The sequence below is a fragment of the Melospiza georgiana genome, chromosome 2, assembly GCF_028018845.1.
Source record: "Melospiza georgiana isolate bMelGeo1 chromosome 2, bMelGeo1.pri, whole genome shotgun sequence".
Taxonomy (NCBI): Eukaryota; Metazoa; Chordata; class Aves; order Passeriformes; family Passerellidae; genus Melospiza; species Melospiza georgiana.
Genome location: NC_080431.1, coordinates 113,569,509 through 113,584,572, shown reverse-complemented (window position 1 = coordinate 113,584,572; position 15,064 = coordinate 113,569,509). Strand labels below are relative to the sequence as shown.

The window sequence follows — 15,064 nt, the reverse complement described above, 5'->3', positions numbered from 1 at the left end:
TTCCCTGGGAAGGGGCAACCTTGTACCTGGCCCTGTTTAACAGTCTGAGATTAATTCAGCTGAATTGCACTGGTATTTCAAACCCCAAACTAATTTCAATAGAAATGTGTGTGGAAAAGGTGAAAAGTGAAGCTGGATAGTGTTAGCTCATGGGTTTATTGCAGATGATTTGGGGTCCCTTTTACACGTGCACACAGAAGTTCTGATGTCAAGCCTGAAAATGATTGGCTCTAATTGCTACAAATACACCTATGGATAAATTATTTTTTAACAGGTACAGGCAGTGTTTTTCAGGTGGTGGAAATGTCCTCCTGGGGAAAGTGTGTGGCAGTGTAGAACTGTTTCACACCACAAAAGGCTCATCAGCAGCCTGGGCTGCCTCCCTGCCTGGGCTGCATGCCCAGGGTACTCCTTGTGCACAGGAATTCCTGCTCAGCAGTGGCTGGAGCTGGGGAGAGCATATTCAGCAGGGAGCCCTCAGCAATTCAGGTAACTCACAAAAAACCAAGCAAGACAGAATCTGAAGAAAAGTTTATAAGAAGATCAAGGTTTCAGGACTATTGAAAGGCACATTTCACCCACAGCTGAGCTCATGGACACGTACAACGCTCAAAAGTCATGGCAAAAAGACCACATAATGATGGCACATTGTGAAACATACATTCCAGACTTCAGTCAAACACTAAAGTGATTATTTTAAGTGTATCATGTACATAATAAGAGCAGAACAGGCAGATGCTTCCAATTACTGTAATTTACAAGGCAGTAATTCGAGCCTCAAATACAGTTCTCCTTATTAGAAGGGGCTATGGATTAGCAGCAAAATGAGGGGCAGTAAATGGACAGGGAATCAGGAAGCTGCTGCCATTTGGAAAACAACAGCCAGCACCTGCTGCAAGTGGGAGGAATTTAACTTTGCTAATTCATTTCACTGTGCTGTGGCAGCACAACGCTGGGCTGGATGGATGCTCTCAGGGCAGGCACCCTGCAGAGCAGATGTGCACAGATGTTTCCTTGGCAGTGGGCAGGATGAAGTCCAGCCATGCCTCCTCTCTCCCTGCTCAGTGCTGTGCCTTGTGATAATTACCTCCTTTCATCCAGCTCGGGGTTAAGCTTCACGTTGAGATGATTAATAATTAATCAAACGCATTTGAAAATTAATTTGGCAATTCTGAGACTGATTGGCATGCTAATCTCTTCTGTGCAGCAGGGATGGTATGGGAACAACCTCGGATGTTCTGAGGTGAATGCATGAGGGCATTGACTGTCTTGTGTGGCGAAAAATAAAACACTGAGTGGAAACAAAAGCGTTCTCTGAGACCTCTTTGCAACTCAGAAAAGGTGTGATCTGCATTTTGCCTTCCTGTATTAGGAATATATCATTGATATTATAATGTCCAACCAAAACCAAATGGACAAGTTTGAAAAACGCCCCCACGGTTTAACTGCAGTAGATTCGATGCATTAATTATGGGACTAAAAAGAAAAAAATCACAAGGAGAATAACTTCTTGCTCTTTCCAGCCGTCCATGCCACTTTTCTCCAAAATAACACTCATGTGGTGCGAGGGGAGGAGAGGGGGTGTGCAGCTGCCCCTGTCCCCGCTAGTTCCGGCCAGGAAGTCCCTTTTTACAGACCCAGAGCACTGCAGCAGCCGCAGAGGTGACACACAGGGAGCAGCTCAGCAGGCACAGCAGCCCCGGCGCCGAGGGCAGGGTCCTCTCCCAGAAGCTCCTGGGGAATGGCCGGGCTGGGACATCCTGGGGGAGAGAGGAGATGGTGATTCCATAGGGTGTCCCCTCACCCTGAGGTGGCAAACGCCCCCCGTGAGGCTGGGGAGGTCACAGGTGTTGCCCAGGTGAAATAGCTGGAAATATTTGAACATGAAATACCAGGGAGAAGAGTCATGGCTGTGAGATGTGTGTTCTGTCATCCAGGACAGCCACAGGACAGTGAAGATGGAGTTACTTGTGGCTGGAATGAGGTTTTATTTGGCTTTAAACCATGGCAGAATTAGGCTGCATTTTTCAGTCCCAGGCTCTGAGATCAGTGTGCTTGGCTCTTAGTCATCCACCCTTCAGAGAGGGGTAACAGTATTTCTTTGACAAGTCACAGAAATTAATGCCATCAGCATGGGAGGTGACTAAAGGCTTGCCTGGGAGGAGGGTGCACAGGAATCACTGAAACAGGGACACACCTGACTGAGGGCTGTGTGCCTGACTGGGTGACAGTGATGCTCTGGCTCACCTTTGACTCTGGCTCTGGCATCCAAATTTCACTCTTGGAGATCTTCCCCATACTGTGGAGTACCTAGAAGAAAAAATTAATAAATTATTTGTACCATGTGAAAAAATTATAACCCACAATACTTCCAGTGTTGGAGAAACAGACAAAGTCAGAGCAAGTGACATTGATAAAAGATGTAACTATGACTAGCTGAAAGTCTCTTGAACCACAAAATGTACAGTGATTTCTACTAGAGCTTCTCTAAATATTTTTGTGGGGGGTTCTTAGGTTTAGGGTTTTTTTGGTTTTTTGGTGTTTTTTTTTTCTGAGTAAAAGTAAAAAAGCTTTTTCTCAAGGCAGTTTGAGAAATACCAAGGCGAGGCTACAGCCATGCACTGGGGACACAAAACCTTTTAGTAGTGATGCTTCTGGGATATGGAAACAGGAGAGATGCAACCCTGAGGTTCTCACAGCAGAGAATTATGGAGCCCTCCCTCGCCTATTCAGGCAGTACAAAGCTCATCAAGGATTTTTCTTGAGAATAAACTGATTGTAACAATTATGGGGATTTTGGGGGGAGGAAATGAATGCCTCCAGAAGGCAGCTCACTGTGTTTGTAACTACTGCTCACAGGCATGGAGAAAAGAGAAATTAGGTGACTTGAAATGAAGCAAATAATAAGGATTATAAGGCAAATTTGACATTCTGTCAAATGGAAGTAAAAGACTGATTTTCCTTTAAATAACAACTCTGTGGCTTTGCCATGCAGCTGTAACTGCAATGTGCACCCTTTAATGCTTTTTTCCCCTCCCTCCAGACTGTTGTAAAGGGATTTCACTGTGACTGGAAACCCAGCCCAATGTGTGTCGTTGTGAGGAGATTTAGACATTATCAGAGCTGCACATTACAATTTCATAAGGCTCAGCTAACAGGACTGTCTTGCAAAAGGAGAAGCAGAAGGGATAGATCAAAAACAAGAACAATGTTCAGATTTTCAGATTTCTGCACAGGAAATAGCTGTGAGCATTTGAAACGACTTAGATGAGTTTTAAAACATGCAGTGATTAATTTGTTAGAAACTGAGACAGAGTATGTACAAGCAGCATCAGGTTGGAGGGTTTTTCCTCTAGACAGGCAGTACATGGCATAAGCTTTATTTTCAATCTCCAGTTCAGTAATATTCTGATTTTGTTGAGATTCTTGGCTTCACTTTATTTGATAACCAATTAAGTAAGTTAAAAAAAATTAAAAATATTTGGGTCACGTTGTTTTCTGGGATCTCTCCCTGTCAATTCTAGGAGCCTTTGCACTAAATCAGACTCTCCCAGCAGTACTCAATCCTTTGCAGCCTTTTGATGGAGATGCTGGGAGCAGGGCAGGGTGAGTACCTCTCTGGCTGCTCTCTCTCCTGCCTGCACGGCTCCCTCCATGTATCCGCTCCACTGCGTCGCCGTCTCCGTGCCAGCAAAGTAGATCCTGTCCACAGGCTGGCGAATGATCCTTCAAAACAATGGAAAATGTCAGGGGACAAGTGACAGGAGGGTTGGGGTCCTTCTAAAAGCAAGTTATGGCTTTGATGGAGTGTGCGGCTCCAGCTGTCCAGAATCCCTGCAGACCTGGGCTGAAGTGTGATCAGCTGTCCTTGCAGGACCAGCTGCTTGCTTCTGCACACAAAACCCAAGATCTGACAGAGAGAAAAACCTTAGGCATAAATCAGTGTTCCCAGTTTCCTTACAAAGTTATACAGGCCTCAGTTTAGTGCTGGGATAAGGGATAATCCTAACAGCAATGCAGTGCAGCTGATAGACTGCTGTTTTCTGCATGGCAGCTTTGCTGTTATCCTGCTGTTACAGTGGGATGTGGATGATGTTCCTGTAGTGCTAGATCACCAATATCAGCCTGTTTCTGAGGCTGCTTGGCACTCAGGGAGCTGCATTTCCCCCCACAGGTTCATAAAGGCAGTCCCTCAGCCCTGCAGTCCTGCACAAGCATTCCAGCCAACCCATCTGCAGGTAATTGTCCCACTGGGAATTTGCCTGGTGTAAGGGTTCCCATCTAATCCCCCATTAGGTTTTCCCTGTATGCTTGACAGCAGCTTCCCCAGGCCAGACACCTCACCCATCACTGCCTGGGTGTTTGGATAAATGACAGGAGATAAATGACTGTACATGGGACAACTCCTCTCTACATGATCTCAGCTCAGGCAGGGTCTAACCCCATGCTGGACATGTTGAGGAGCTTCTGGGCTTCTCCTGAACCTGATGCTCCACCTATGCAGTCAGTGAAGACTCTTCATCTGTCCAAGATGTGTGTCCTCAAGGGCCTGGGGGTCTCTAGAGGGATCCACTGCAAACACTGCATAGCAAAAACTACTGGAAATAATCCAGAGGGGAAAAGTTTTGTGGATTTTAGTTTTGTGACTGTGCTTCATCTCCTTAAAAGCCACAAGAGAAACTCTGCTCTTAGTAAAGCAAATAGCAACATCCTCATTAGCTGGGGAGTGGGGAGTGCAAAGAGGGTTGAAGTTCCCCTAATACTGTAAATATGCCATGGGTGTGTTGCATAAAGTATAGCATTGTACATGAGCTAAGAAATGTGAATTAGGAAGCAAAGCACTCTGTTTTACCTTCCATAGGAGTGCATGATGCCTGGTGGGAAGTAGGCTGTGTAGCAGCCCCCTGAATATTGCTCCATGGTCCAGTCCTTCTCCTCATAATGCACAGGCTGTGAGTTTCAACAGAGAAAACAGTCAAACACTGACAGAGGAACTGGAAATAAAGAACATATTTCTTTTGAAGAGGGGGAAAACAGGCTAAGAATACCTGCCAAAGGAGTGCCATGTCATCTGGCTAATGCTATCCATCTGCACAAAACAAATTTTTGTGCTTTTGCAGAAACACCAGTCTCCCACAGGCACATGACAGGCCAAATTAAAACATGCACTGCCTTCTCTTTTCTTGTGCAGGGCGAGACTGGCAGCTCTTTTCTTCTTGTATTCAGTCCTGTCCTCCCCTTGTTGAATGGCCCAACATGCAATTTTAGGTACACATTTTAGGTGCCAGGAACTTTGCCCTCATCATCCAGAACAAAGGAGCAACAATATTGTACAACAGAGAAAAACCAGGCATTAATTCCTTACATGTAAAGCCTCTCTCATCCCCAGTGCCCTGGCATATGCCTCACTGATCTTCCTTTTCCTGTATGAAAACAAAATCAGAGTCAGAAAAAAAAAGGAGGGTGTGCGAGGGGAAACCTTTCCACTCTCATCTTTCTTATAAAAAACCCAAATTTACTGCAACACATGGGAAAGAAAGTTGGGTTAGGCTTTGTTTTTAAGTCAGATTTCAAGTTCTTATCTTAACATACATATTTCAAATGCTGATGCCTGAAAGTTACGTCAAAAATGGACCCAGGGAATGGGAAATGAAGGTTGATTTTGGCCATGAGCTCTAAGAAAATAAATCTTTGTACAGCTATTTTAGGATGCAGAGCCAATTCATCCTCGTGTTTGCTGGTGTAAGACCAGAAGAAAAGCAATATAAATCAATTAAATCCCTACAGATTTACTCTAGCTGGGAATAAAATATGAGCTGAAGAATGCTGCTCACATTCCTAAGCAGAGCTCCTCTTTCACTTGCACTGTACCAAAATTCACATTTAGAAAGTGAATTTTCACTTCACAATGGTTCATTTCACTGACTAATGGGGAAACCATACTTTTATAAACACAGAAATTTAAAAATTTTATCACCCAGTCTGAATCTGAAGGAGACCCAAAAGGAGACATATCAGCACTGCTGTATCCCTGGGTTAAAGCATCATTCAGTGGAGATGTAGTCTGGGAATATGGTTGGAAAAATCTTCTCCATTCACACAGATACCCACAACTGGTAAATCATAGCATAGAAGAGTGGGCAGGACATGGAAATTTAGAAATATCCATAACTGTTAGAATATTAGCTTTAGCGTCTCAGCCTGTTTATGCTAAAATCTCAATTTCTGCCCCAATTTCCAGCGTTGGTAGTTGCACTGAGCATGTATAAATGTGCACATTCACACACATATTTACACACATCCCTGTGGGGAAGCATCCCAGAGAAACAATTTGTTTCTGAATATCCACAGCTTCTGAACTCTTACCTCTCTTCCTTGCTGAGATGGGCCAGCTTGACAGCCTTTCTGCTAAGGATGAAACTGAAAACAAAAATAAGGAATATGAACATCACCTCAGCCGATTTGCAGGCCTGAAATGACTCTAAAAAGAAATTGGCAAAGCATTTTACTGGTGTGCAATGAGCTGCATGTTTGGCATCATACCTCAATATCAAATAATTACAGGTCACACAGGGGAAAAAGCCCATGCAGGGTAACCTGCAGAGTTAATTGAAAGGGAGGGTGTGCATTCCCTGTCTAGGTATGATCCAGAAGGACTGAAATTCTGAGCTTTATTAAGCTTTTGAAGTCCAGCAGGCAGCTGCCTGTATCACTTGTGTAAGTGATGGCAGCCTGCTGCTCTGACAGGCTCTGCACAGTGCCATGGATCACTCCTGCAAGAACCAGGATTGATGTTTATCCATCTTGGAGGAAACAGATTTGACAATTAGTTCATCTGGCCTAGTGGAGATATCCAGGGGATGAAGGATGCTCCTACACTCTTTTAGAAAGTCACAGAAATCCATGAGGAGAAAGAAAGCTGGAAACTGTTTGCCCTGTGGGGTTTGGAGGAGGTCTGCTGCTCTCAGGCCATGGAAGCTTTCAAGCCCTGAACATGCCCATAAACATGCACAGCTCAGCAGAAGGGGTGAGCTTTTCCTGCCAGACACTTAAGGAGCACTTGCCTGACATTTATATTGGCTTTTTTTGGCAGTGTCACCTCAGATTATGGTGGAAACACTTGTAAAGATTGTTTGTTCATTTGGTTTCAGCTATTTTAAAAGCCAGTCAATGCTGTCATGTATTTTCCCACCTGTTTGTCCAAACTGTACCATTTTTACTTGTCAGTTTCTACAGAATCTTGATTTTTTTTTCACTGCACAGCTGCCTCCCTGCTCCAGCAGCTGATGTTCCTTGTCCTGCCTCAGCTAAGTGGGGAGAGGAAAAAATGAGGATTTCTTGGACAAATGCATTGTCATTTTGAACCAGGCACTAAACATAAAAGCCCAACATAAGCCAAATACAGCCTCAAACAGATAGGTAAGGCAGGGATTTATTTCTAAATCTACTCCATAGCAAAAAGAACCAAATGTGACCTGAATGCTTAAAAATTACTACAGCTGAATTCAGCAAGTGTTTCCCAACCACATCCTTGTATTAGGCTGTTTGTGGCAGAACCTTAACCAAAAATTTATATGGACTTTTAGAGAGGCACAAGAGGCTTGGCAGAAGTGCTCTCCTCCATCGGTGCAAACTGTGGAAGTGGGAAACACTGATGTAACCTGGTCATTTCCCCTCTCCCTCCTGCTCCCACTAACTCTTACAAAAGAAAATACACATCTGTGAGTGTGGCCCAGCAGCTTTTACCCCATAATGGCAGGGAAAGTTCCATCAGGTTTTGTGTCATCTATGGTTATTCCAATTGGAGACTCTTCATCCTCAATGACGAAGGAACCACAATAACCTAAGGGGAAAGAAACCCCAAGATGATTGTTAGAAAAACTTGTTGGTGATCACTGTTTGTGCTAGGAATGATCAGGGAAAATTATCCATAAACGGAATTGTGCAGTAATTCTGTTATTACCAATAGGACCCACATGTCTTAAGTGTCTCTGTAACAGTTTCTCTCTTCTCTCTGACTCTGGGAAATTATGTAAAAAGACTTGTAAAAATCTTTAAAATTCCATTGTTAGCTAACAAGGAATTTCTGTGGATTGCTGCAAGTCCCTTTGGCTTTCTATTTTGGGGAGAATAAACATTAAAAATAAATTGATCTAGTCAGAATTATGGTGATTCATTCCATGAGTAACTTTGACCAAAACAAAATCCAGTGTAATTACATCTGGTCACTGCAGGCTCAAATCTCCACTATTTTGATTTTGCTGGTAATAAGATTGTTAGGAATGGTGTTCCATAACAGTAATGCAGCAGATGCATGGGCTGTCTAATCTAGGATCACATCAGGACATGTTTCAGATGAACATGCAAAAAATCCCATCTAGATGACAATGCTTGACTATATTCCTGCCTAACCTCAATGGCCAGGTTATGCTCTGAAACATGCAAAAATTATATTTCTTTGATTAAGAAGTATTTTTACCACTCTTAATATAGTTAGGAATAATGGAGAATTAATCTGTTCATATAAATAGTTCTGAAAATAGTATCAGTTAAAGCTGAGGAAAAAAAAAATTACAGAATAGAAAAAAAAAATATTACTGAATGGAAAAATATCTAGAGCTAAACAAAAAGCTAACCTACTTTTCCCAGTCCTCTGAGATATCAAGTCTGCAGAACAAAAGATTAAAATCAGGGAAAGGTCTTGCTTACACCTTAAGCTCTGCTTGTCACCTGCTGTAAATTCTCTTTGGCTGACCTAACTGTCCCTGGCAGGAGAAGAAGGGAGTTGATGCTGCAGGGAAGCTGATGCTTCTGTGCTCTGCAGGTTTCAGCAAGGTTTCCCAGGGAAACACTGCTTGTTCTCTTGGTCATCCCACCTCAGCCAACTGCTGTGAGATTTGGGATCCTGGTTGGGTCTGGACTCATCTTTGGGACTAGACATGCACTCAAGCTCAGAGAAAGATTTCTGCTTTCTAAGGAGCTTTAATCTTCACTTTTCTGTATGTTTGATTTTGGGGTTTTGAACATTTAACCTTCCCTTGGATTTATTCCCTGATTGTTAGACAGCAAAATTTCAAAATTTGCACAGAGCTCCTAAGTCCTTCCCCACCTACCCTTCCTCCTCCAGAAGGCTTCCTTGTAGTACATCATGGTTTTTATGACACTGCCCATAGGCAAACGCTGAATTAACTGGTTTCTGTTTGGTGGCAGCTCTGGTTTGTAGTGAATCTTTGTTGTCAGGATTGGAGGGATGGCACTGATCACATACTTGCTCTGAAATGAAGAACAAAGTCAGCACAAGGCGCTGCCTCCCCACGAGCTCATCCCACAGGACAGGTTTGAAAGTCACTCTTAATAGCTGCTAACAGCTTTCCCACTCCTGACCCTGCCAGGTGGCTTTCCCACACACAGATTTCCAAAAGACAAAAGTAATTCTGCCATTTCAGAAACACAGAGTGGAAAAAACAGACCTGAGTTGAAACTTGGCTGGAGACAGGTGGGGAAATGAGACAAGAGACACCACGTGGGTAAAACTGCCCTTATCATCTCCAGGAAAACATAACCCACATTTGTCCAAATTATAAGATGCTAAAAGAATTGCACATTCATAGGATGTTACTTCAGGACAAGGAATACTAATGGTGATTCCAGCTTTCCTGAATGTGCTCCATCCCTCTCACAGGCCCTGGGTCTGACTGGAGCAGTGCAGGACTCTGGAGGCTGACACTTTATCCCAACACTGCTGCTCTCAGGCTGATGGGGCTGCTGCTGCCCCATGGGTGCCCTGTGGGTCAACATGTGCTGATGGAGCATTTCAAAGCACCCAGTACAGAGCCAAAATCTTACTAAAGGTGTTTGAAATGTGTTTTTCTTTCTTTTGTTTTTTTTTTTTTTTCTGTGCTGTGAACCACAAACTTAGACACAAACAGGAAGGGTTTTTTTTCCTTCGTTTGAAGTGGTCTCAATGCAGAACTAAAATGTAAAAATATATAAAGAAATAGAAAAAGAAATTTAAGGCAGAGAAGTCAGAGTAATGACAGAAACCAAGTAGCAGAACACCAAGAAGAGAGCCAGTCGTAAATAAATCTGTAAAGCAGGTTCCATGGAGTGTCAGCATAGTCCAAGAAACAGACACACACAAATGGGCATTTCCTGATTACAGCTGGCCAAGAGATACAGCAGATATATTCCCCTACTAAATGCATACTCTACTTTTATTCTGATTGAATTACCTCATATATCTCATGGTTCAGAGTCTCCACAAGGACATTATCACCTGTCTGATCAATACTGATCACAGGTCTCTCCAGTTTAACTCTGCCTTTCAGGCGTTCCATTATTTTCTCCGATATCTGACCGGAACCCCCTTTAAACTTCCTCTCCTAAAACAACAAAGAGGAAAGAAACACAGACAAAAATAAAATCAACATTAATCAGAATGACATTGAATATGACTTCTGCTCACCATCACGAAATTGCAGGCCAAATCTCCAAGTCCAAATGGTGCTTAAAGACACCCAGACTTCCAGAAGAGCGAGGGCATAAACCTGAGCCTCAGTGGGGATTACTGACTAAATCACTTTTGCAATGGCTTCCCTAATGACCTGGCTTAAAGACTCTTTAAGCCTAGAGAACCTGCACATATAGTGCAGTCTTTCTAGCAAAAATAAACATATCACTTCATTCAAATGGGTTCTGAGTATTTTACCCACCATGGTGCAATTGAAACCCTCAATGTGACAAAGAAACCAACTGTACAGTGAAATACTGTGCCAGCCCAGAAGCAAGACTGATCTTTAACCGAGTCTGGTCCCCAGGTAATGAGCTTTCTCCCTGTGTCTTCTCTGGGAAGACACAAAGACAGTTCTGCCAGGGAAAAAAACACAATCTGTGACACACATAATGTGTAATGTCCATGCAGAGGGCCAGGGGAAGCACTAAAACCTCTTTTATCTACCAGCCACCTGCAGGAGGTAAAGCAGCTCCCTTTTACATGTGAGATGCTGGCAGAGAGGAAAGGATCCATAAAGTTTTGTGCTGAAAGACTGAAATGGCTGCCCAAACAGGTTTTATAAGACTTGGAAGGGCCATTAAGCCAGAAACCTTAGTGCTTTTGCCCAACTAAAATTGATTGGGGTGAGGGAAGAAGGAAGCATGATAGGAACAAAGACAGCTTTTCCCATCCAACTACAAAGAAAAGTAAAGCTCTTCCCAGGTGGCTTCCCCTTCTCCACAAGTTTCATTTATGAGTATCTTGGAATTAATTTTATTTTTAACTCTTGCTGCAGCATCCAGCAGCTGCTGATGTGGGACAGCAAAGATGGCTGAGGGGCTCCTGAGGAGGAAGGCTCTTAGCCAGGTCTGCCTCCTACCACAGGACAGCATCAGCACTACTTACATCCTTCCTGACACGTGGTTATTCTTACAATGGACAGATGTTGATGGAAACTGCTGCCATGTGAGCTCACCCAAGGAGGAAGGGCCTTTTGCTATTCACTTCCAGCTCTTGTCATTAGAGTCTTCAACACCAAAAACCCATCCACATTTCACTCTGAAGTTCACTTGTTATGAACTCTTGTAATCATTCAAATGTGCCAAACAACCCATAGAAAATAAATTGGCAAAAAAAGCAACACAACTGCAACAACAGTACTGTGCTGAAGTGAATGCAGAAAGCCCCCAATTGTTTAAATAGTCCCAATCTATTCCACATCCTAGCTAATAAAATCCTTCATTAAACAGGGATAGTTGACAGGGCTGTATCACCCCATGAGAACACATTTCTCTCTGGTGCCACATGTGCTCATCTTTTCATTAATTTCAGGGTTTTGATGGGTACAACGCTGCACTTGCTCGTTACAGTTTCAAGAGAGGAGGAAGGAAATGAGACATTTTGTACCTGGCCCCCATTGGTGATAGAGAAAATCCTGAATGTGCCCCCACACTGCCTCACATACCACAGGAACCAGAGGGCAGAGACCTCGTGGGGCTCGGACGTGACGTTGACGTTCACAAAGACCGTGGCGAAGTCTCTGACAGCTCTGTGAGACACAGCACCAGGAAAAGACTGTGAGAAAATATTAATTCCTGACTGATTTCAGGGTTTTATTTGTCTTACTAAACAAGGGCTGCTTTCACAAAGTCAGAAAAGTCAAGTTGGTTAATATTTGTTTAATTTTTCAGTCTATAGCACGTCTGTTTAACTGGGTTTCTACCAGCACCTCCTTGCCTCCCAAAGTATTTACTTATTTAGTTTGAAATCCCGCTGATTTCATCTCCATTAAATAGTTTCCCAGCTGCCATTCATTTCATCAGAATAAATATTTTTCTCAGCAGAAGAACATTTTTTGTAATCTGTTAGTGAAAATTTTCTGCGTTTCTCATGGGGAGCTCATTGGGCACATCAGCTCTGGGGTCTGATGGCTCCTGAGGGACTGAGCAGCCACACAGCCTGGACATTCCCCATGTGCCATGTAACACTGCTGCACTGATCCTTTGAGAAATCAAGAATCAAACTTGGCAAATAATCCAGACAGAGAAACCAAATTGGCAATCATTGCCATAAAAATAAGGAAAGGGTCACCTGTCTACCACAGTTCATCCTCTGAAATACACAGAGAAACAGCAGCAGCAACAGAGGATCTGGCTATTCACATTTCTTGCATTTGTGGCCCCAGATTTGTAAGGAAATTGAGATAATTTTGCAAAGAAGGTAAAAGGACTTTGACTTCAATGAAGCTTCATGAAGCAACATGAATTTATAATCCTCTGATAAAAGAAGGAACTTTGCAAGTTATCTGGGCTAAAATATGTAACTTATAAACTTTTATAACCTCATTTCCAAAGTATGAACTCCATTCACCCCTGTTTCACTAGCCAGGATGTGAAAACAGCCTGCACACAATAACCTGCTGTGACAATCCTGAGAGGCACCAAGACATTAAACAGCTGCAGCAGGTTCAGGTCTAAGAGATGTGAAAAAAGTCTCCAGGATCAGTAGATTATCTGTGACACAACAAATCTTTTGTAATCTTGTCTCTGAGTCACACAGAAAATGCTGTGGAAGAGTTTTTCTGTTTAAGCACTGTTTTTAAACTGTGTGTAGAAACATGTGGCTTGGCTTAAAGATCTAAAATGGGTTTTCACTCAGTTTTTGAATGCACTGCAGCCGAGCACATCCATTAAAACTGAATGTTTTACTGACAACATTGGCAGTAGAAGCTGCCCAGCAGAGAAGTCTGTTAAAGGAGGGATCACTACAAACCCAGCCCTGCTCATGCTCCACCAGCCCCATGGCTAAAAGCAGCAGTAAAAACTGAAGAGGAAGCGTCAGTGCACTTGCAACAGCAGTTCAAAGTAACCAAGTCTGCAGGCAAAAGGCTCTTAAAACTAATTGCAAAGAAAACTGCAATGCCACAGGGAGCCTGAGCAAGTCCAAATGGCTGTACAGCATATCCCATGGAGCTGGAGCAAGACCTAAGCCATAAAAACGAATTTCAAATGGAGAGTTTTGGTCAGGAAGCTGCAGGCACAGCAGTAAACTGCAGCCAGAATGAAAGGGCAAACAGAGCACAGCCACACCAATAAAAGACACTGAATAGGAGGGAGGAGATGTTAGAGAACAGCACAGGGGCTGGCACAGCAAGTGGGGCCACAAGTGCTCATAAGAGCACACTCCTCTTTGCTTTATAAAGAGAAATTATTGAAAAGAGAAAGGAAAGTAAGAAATTTCCAGTTGTCATCACCTCAATGTATTGAACATTTTTCCTTTTTCTATGTGTACAGTGCAGTCCCTCACAGAAGACACACTGGTCTGTGGGGGTGCCACTCGTGGGTTTCTCTGGGTCTGGATTGAAGACACTTCAGACAATAGTTCAAGTTCAGACTCACGTGTTTATTATTTCCTATCAGTAAAACAGTCTCACTACTGTGAGTTTGGCAGCTTTTCATTAGAAGGCACAAAATGGCCAACAATCTCTTGTTACAAGATCTTTTAAGACTAAACTCTCCAATTAAGAACTGACACCTGGATTATTTTCCCTTTTAACCCAATAACTGATCCCACAGAGCTGCAATGGGGACTTTTCTGCCCAATTACAAAATGCCACCCAAACCCATGGAGAAGGAGGAAGAAGAAGCATGAAGAAGAAACCCAGGGCAACACCCTGTGCCCTCCATCTTGCTTCCATCCCTAACATACCAAAAACCCCAAAACCTCAATTTCTCACCAAGTGATACACCTACACTGCTCTCTATAATCTCTTTCACACATTTGTGGATTCTAAACTATCTTGAAGTCTGGGAAACTTTCTCCATGAATGAGGGTCACAGTCAGTGCTGCCCTGGGGGTCAGGGCACCCCAGAGCAGACAGAGAAATATTCCCTGTGCCCTGGGTTCCCACACTGGTCATTTTATAGATGATACAAGACCTTGAGCCCTCTTCCTACCAACTCTTGTGGATATTCTGCTGGATCTATTACTCACAGAGTAACAGATCCAACAGAAGGAGGATCTGTGTGATGATGCAAAGGTGAAGGGCAGCCTTGGCCGCAGTGGCCATGAGATTGTGGAGTTGAAGATCCTGAGAGGAGTACAGCAAACAGCAGAATTGCAGCCCTGGAATTTGGAAGGACAGATTCCATCCTCCTCAAGGCTCTGAATGTCAGTGTCTCATGGGAAACTCCACTGTAAGGCAGAGAGCCACAGGAGAGCTGGCCGGAGTTCAATGATCCAATGGTTGGAAGGGGAAGGATGGTGGGAAGAGCCCTCACCACCCCTGCTGTGTACAGGGACCTGCTGAAGCAAACCCCAGGCCCCCCCAGCACCTCTGATGCCACCTGCCAGCCAACCAAAGCCCATCTCAAACAATCTGTCCTCAGCTGTACCACAGACCCTGCCCAAAAAGCCACAATCATTCCGCAGCTGGAATTTCAAAGCAGGTAAAGATTTACATACTTGGTCCAGCAAATCTTATTTATCAGCTCTTTCATGGTCATTTTGTCCCATTCTTCAGCATGTGGAGCATCCCATGGTGCATCAACAGGAATCTGGAGGCAGAGGTGA

General features: G+C 43.6%; 1 protein-coding gene across 1 annotated transcript in view; it reads right to left on the bottom strand.

Moving 5' to 3' along the window:
- Positions 1–516: 516 nt before the first annotated feature.
- LOC131080476 (amine oxidase [flavin-containing] A-like) overlaps positions 517–15,064 on the bottom strand; it is a 36,089-nt gene continuing 21,541 nt past the window's right edge. Inside the window, exons 5-15 of the mRNA XM_058018754.1 lie at positions 14,957–15,048; positions 11,900–12,041; positions 10,233–10,382; positions 9,114–9,273; positions 7,747–7,843; positions 6,367–6,420; positions 5,366–5,423; positions 4,853–4,950; positions 3,615–3,726; positions 2,248–2,310; positions 517–1,760 (exon numbers count right to left, since the gene is read on the bottom strand). Of these exons, the coding sequence (XP_057874737.1) occupies positions 1,605–1,760; positions 2,248–2,310; positions 3,615–3,726; positions 4,853–4,950; positions 5,366–5,423; positions 6,367–6,420; positions 7,747–7,843; positions 9,114–9,273; positions 10,233–10,382; positions 11,900–12,041; positions 14,957–15,048 (1,182 nt within the window). The 3' untranslated portion in view covers positions 517–1,604. The remainder of the gene's footprint in view (positions 1,761–2,247; positions 2,311–3,614; positions 3,727–4,852; positions 4,951–5,365; positions 5,424–6,366; positions 6,421–7,746; positions 7,844–9,113; positions 9,274–10,232; positions 10,383–11,899; positions 12,042–14,956; positions 15,049–15,064) is intronic.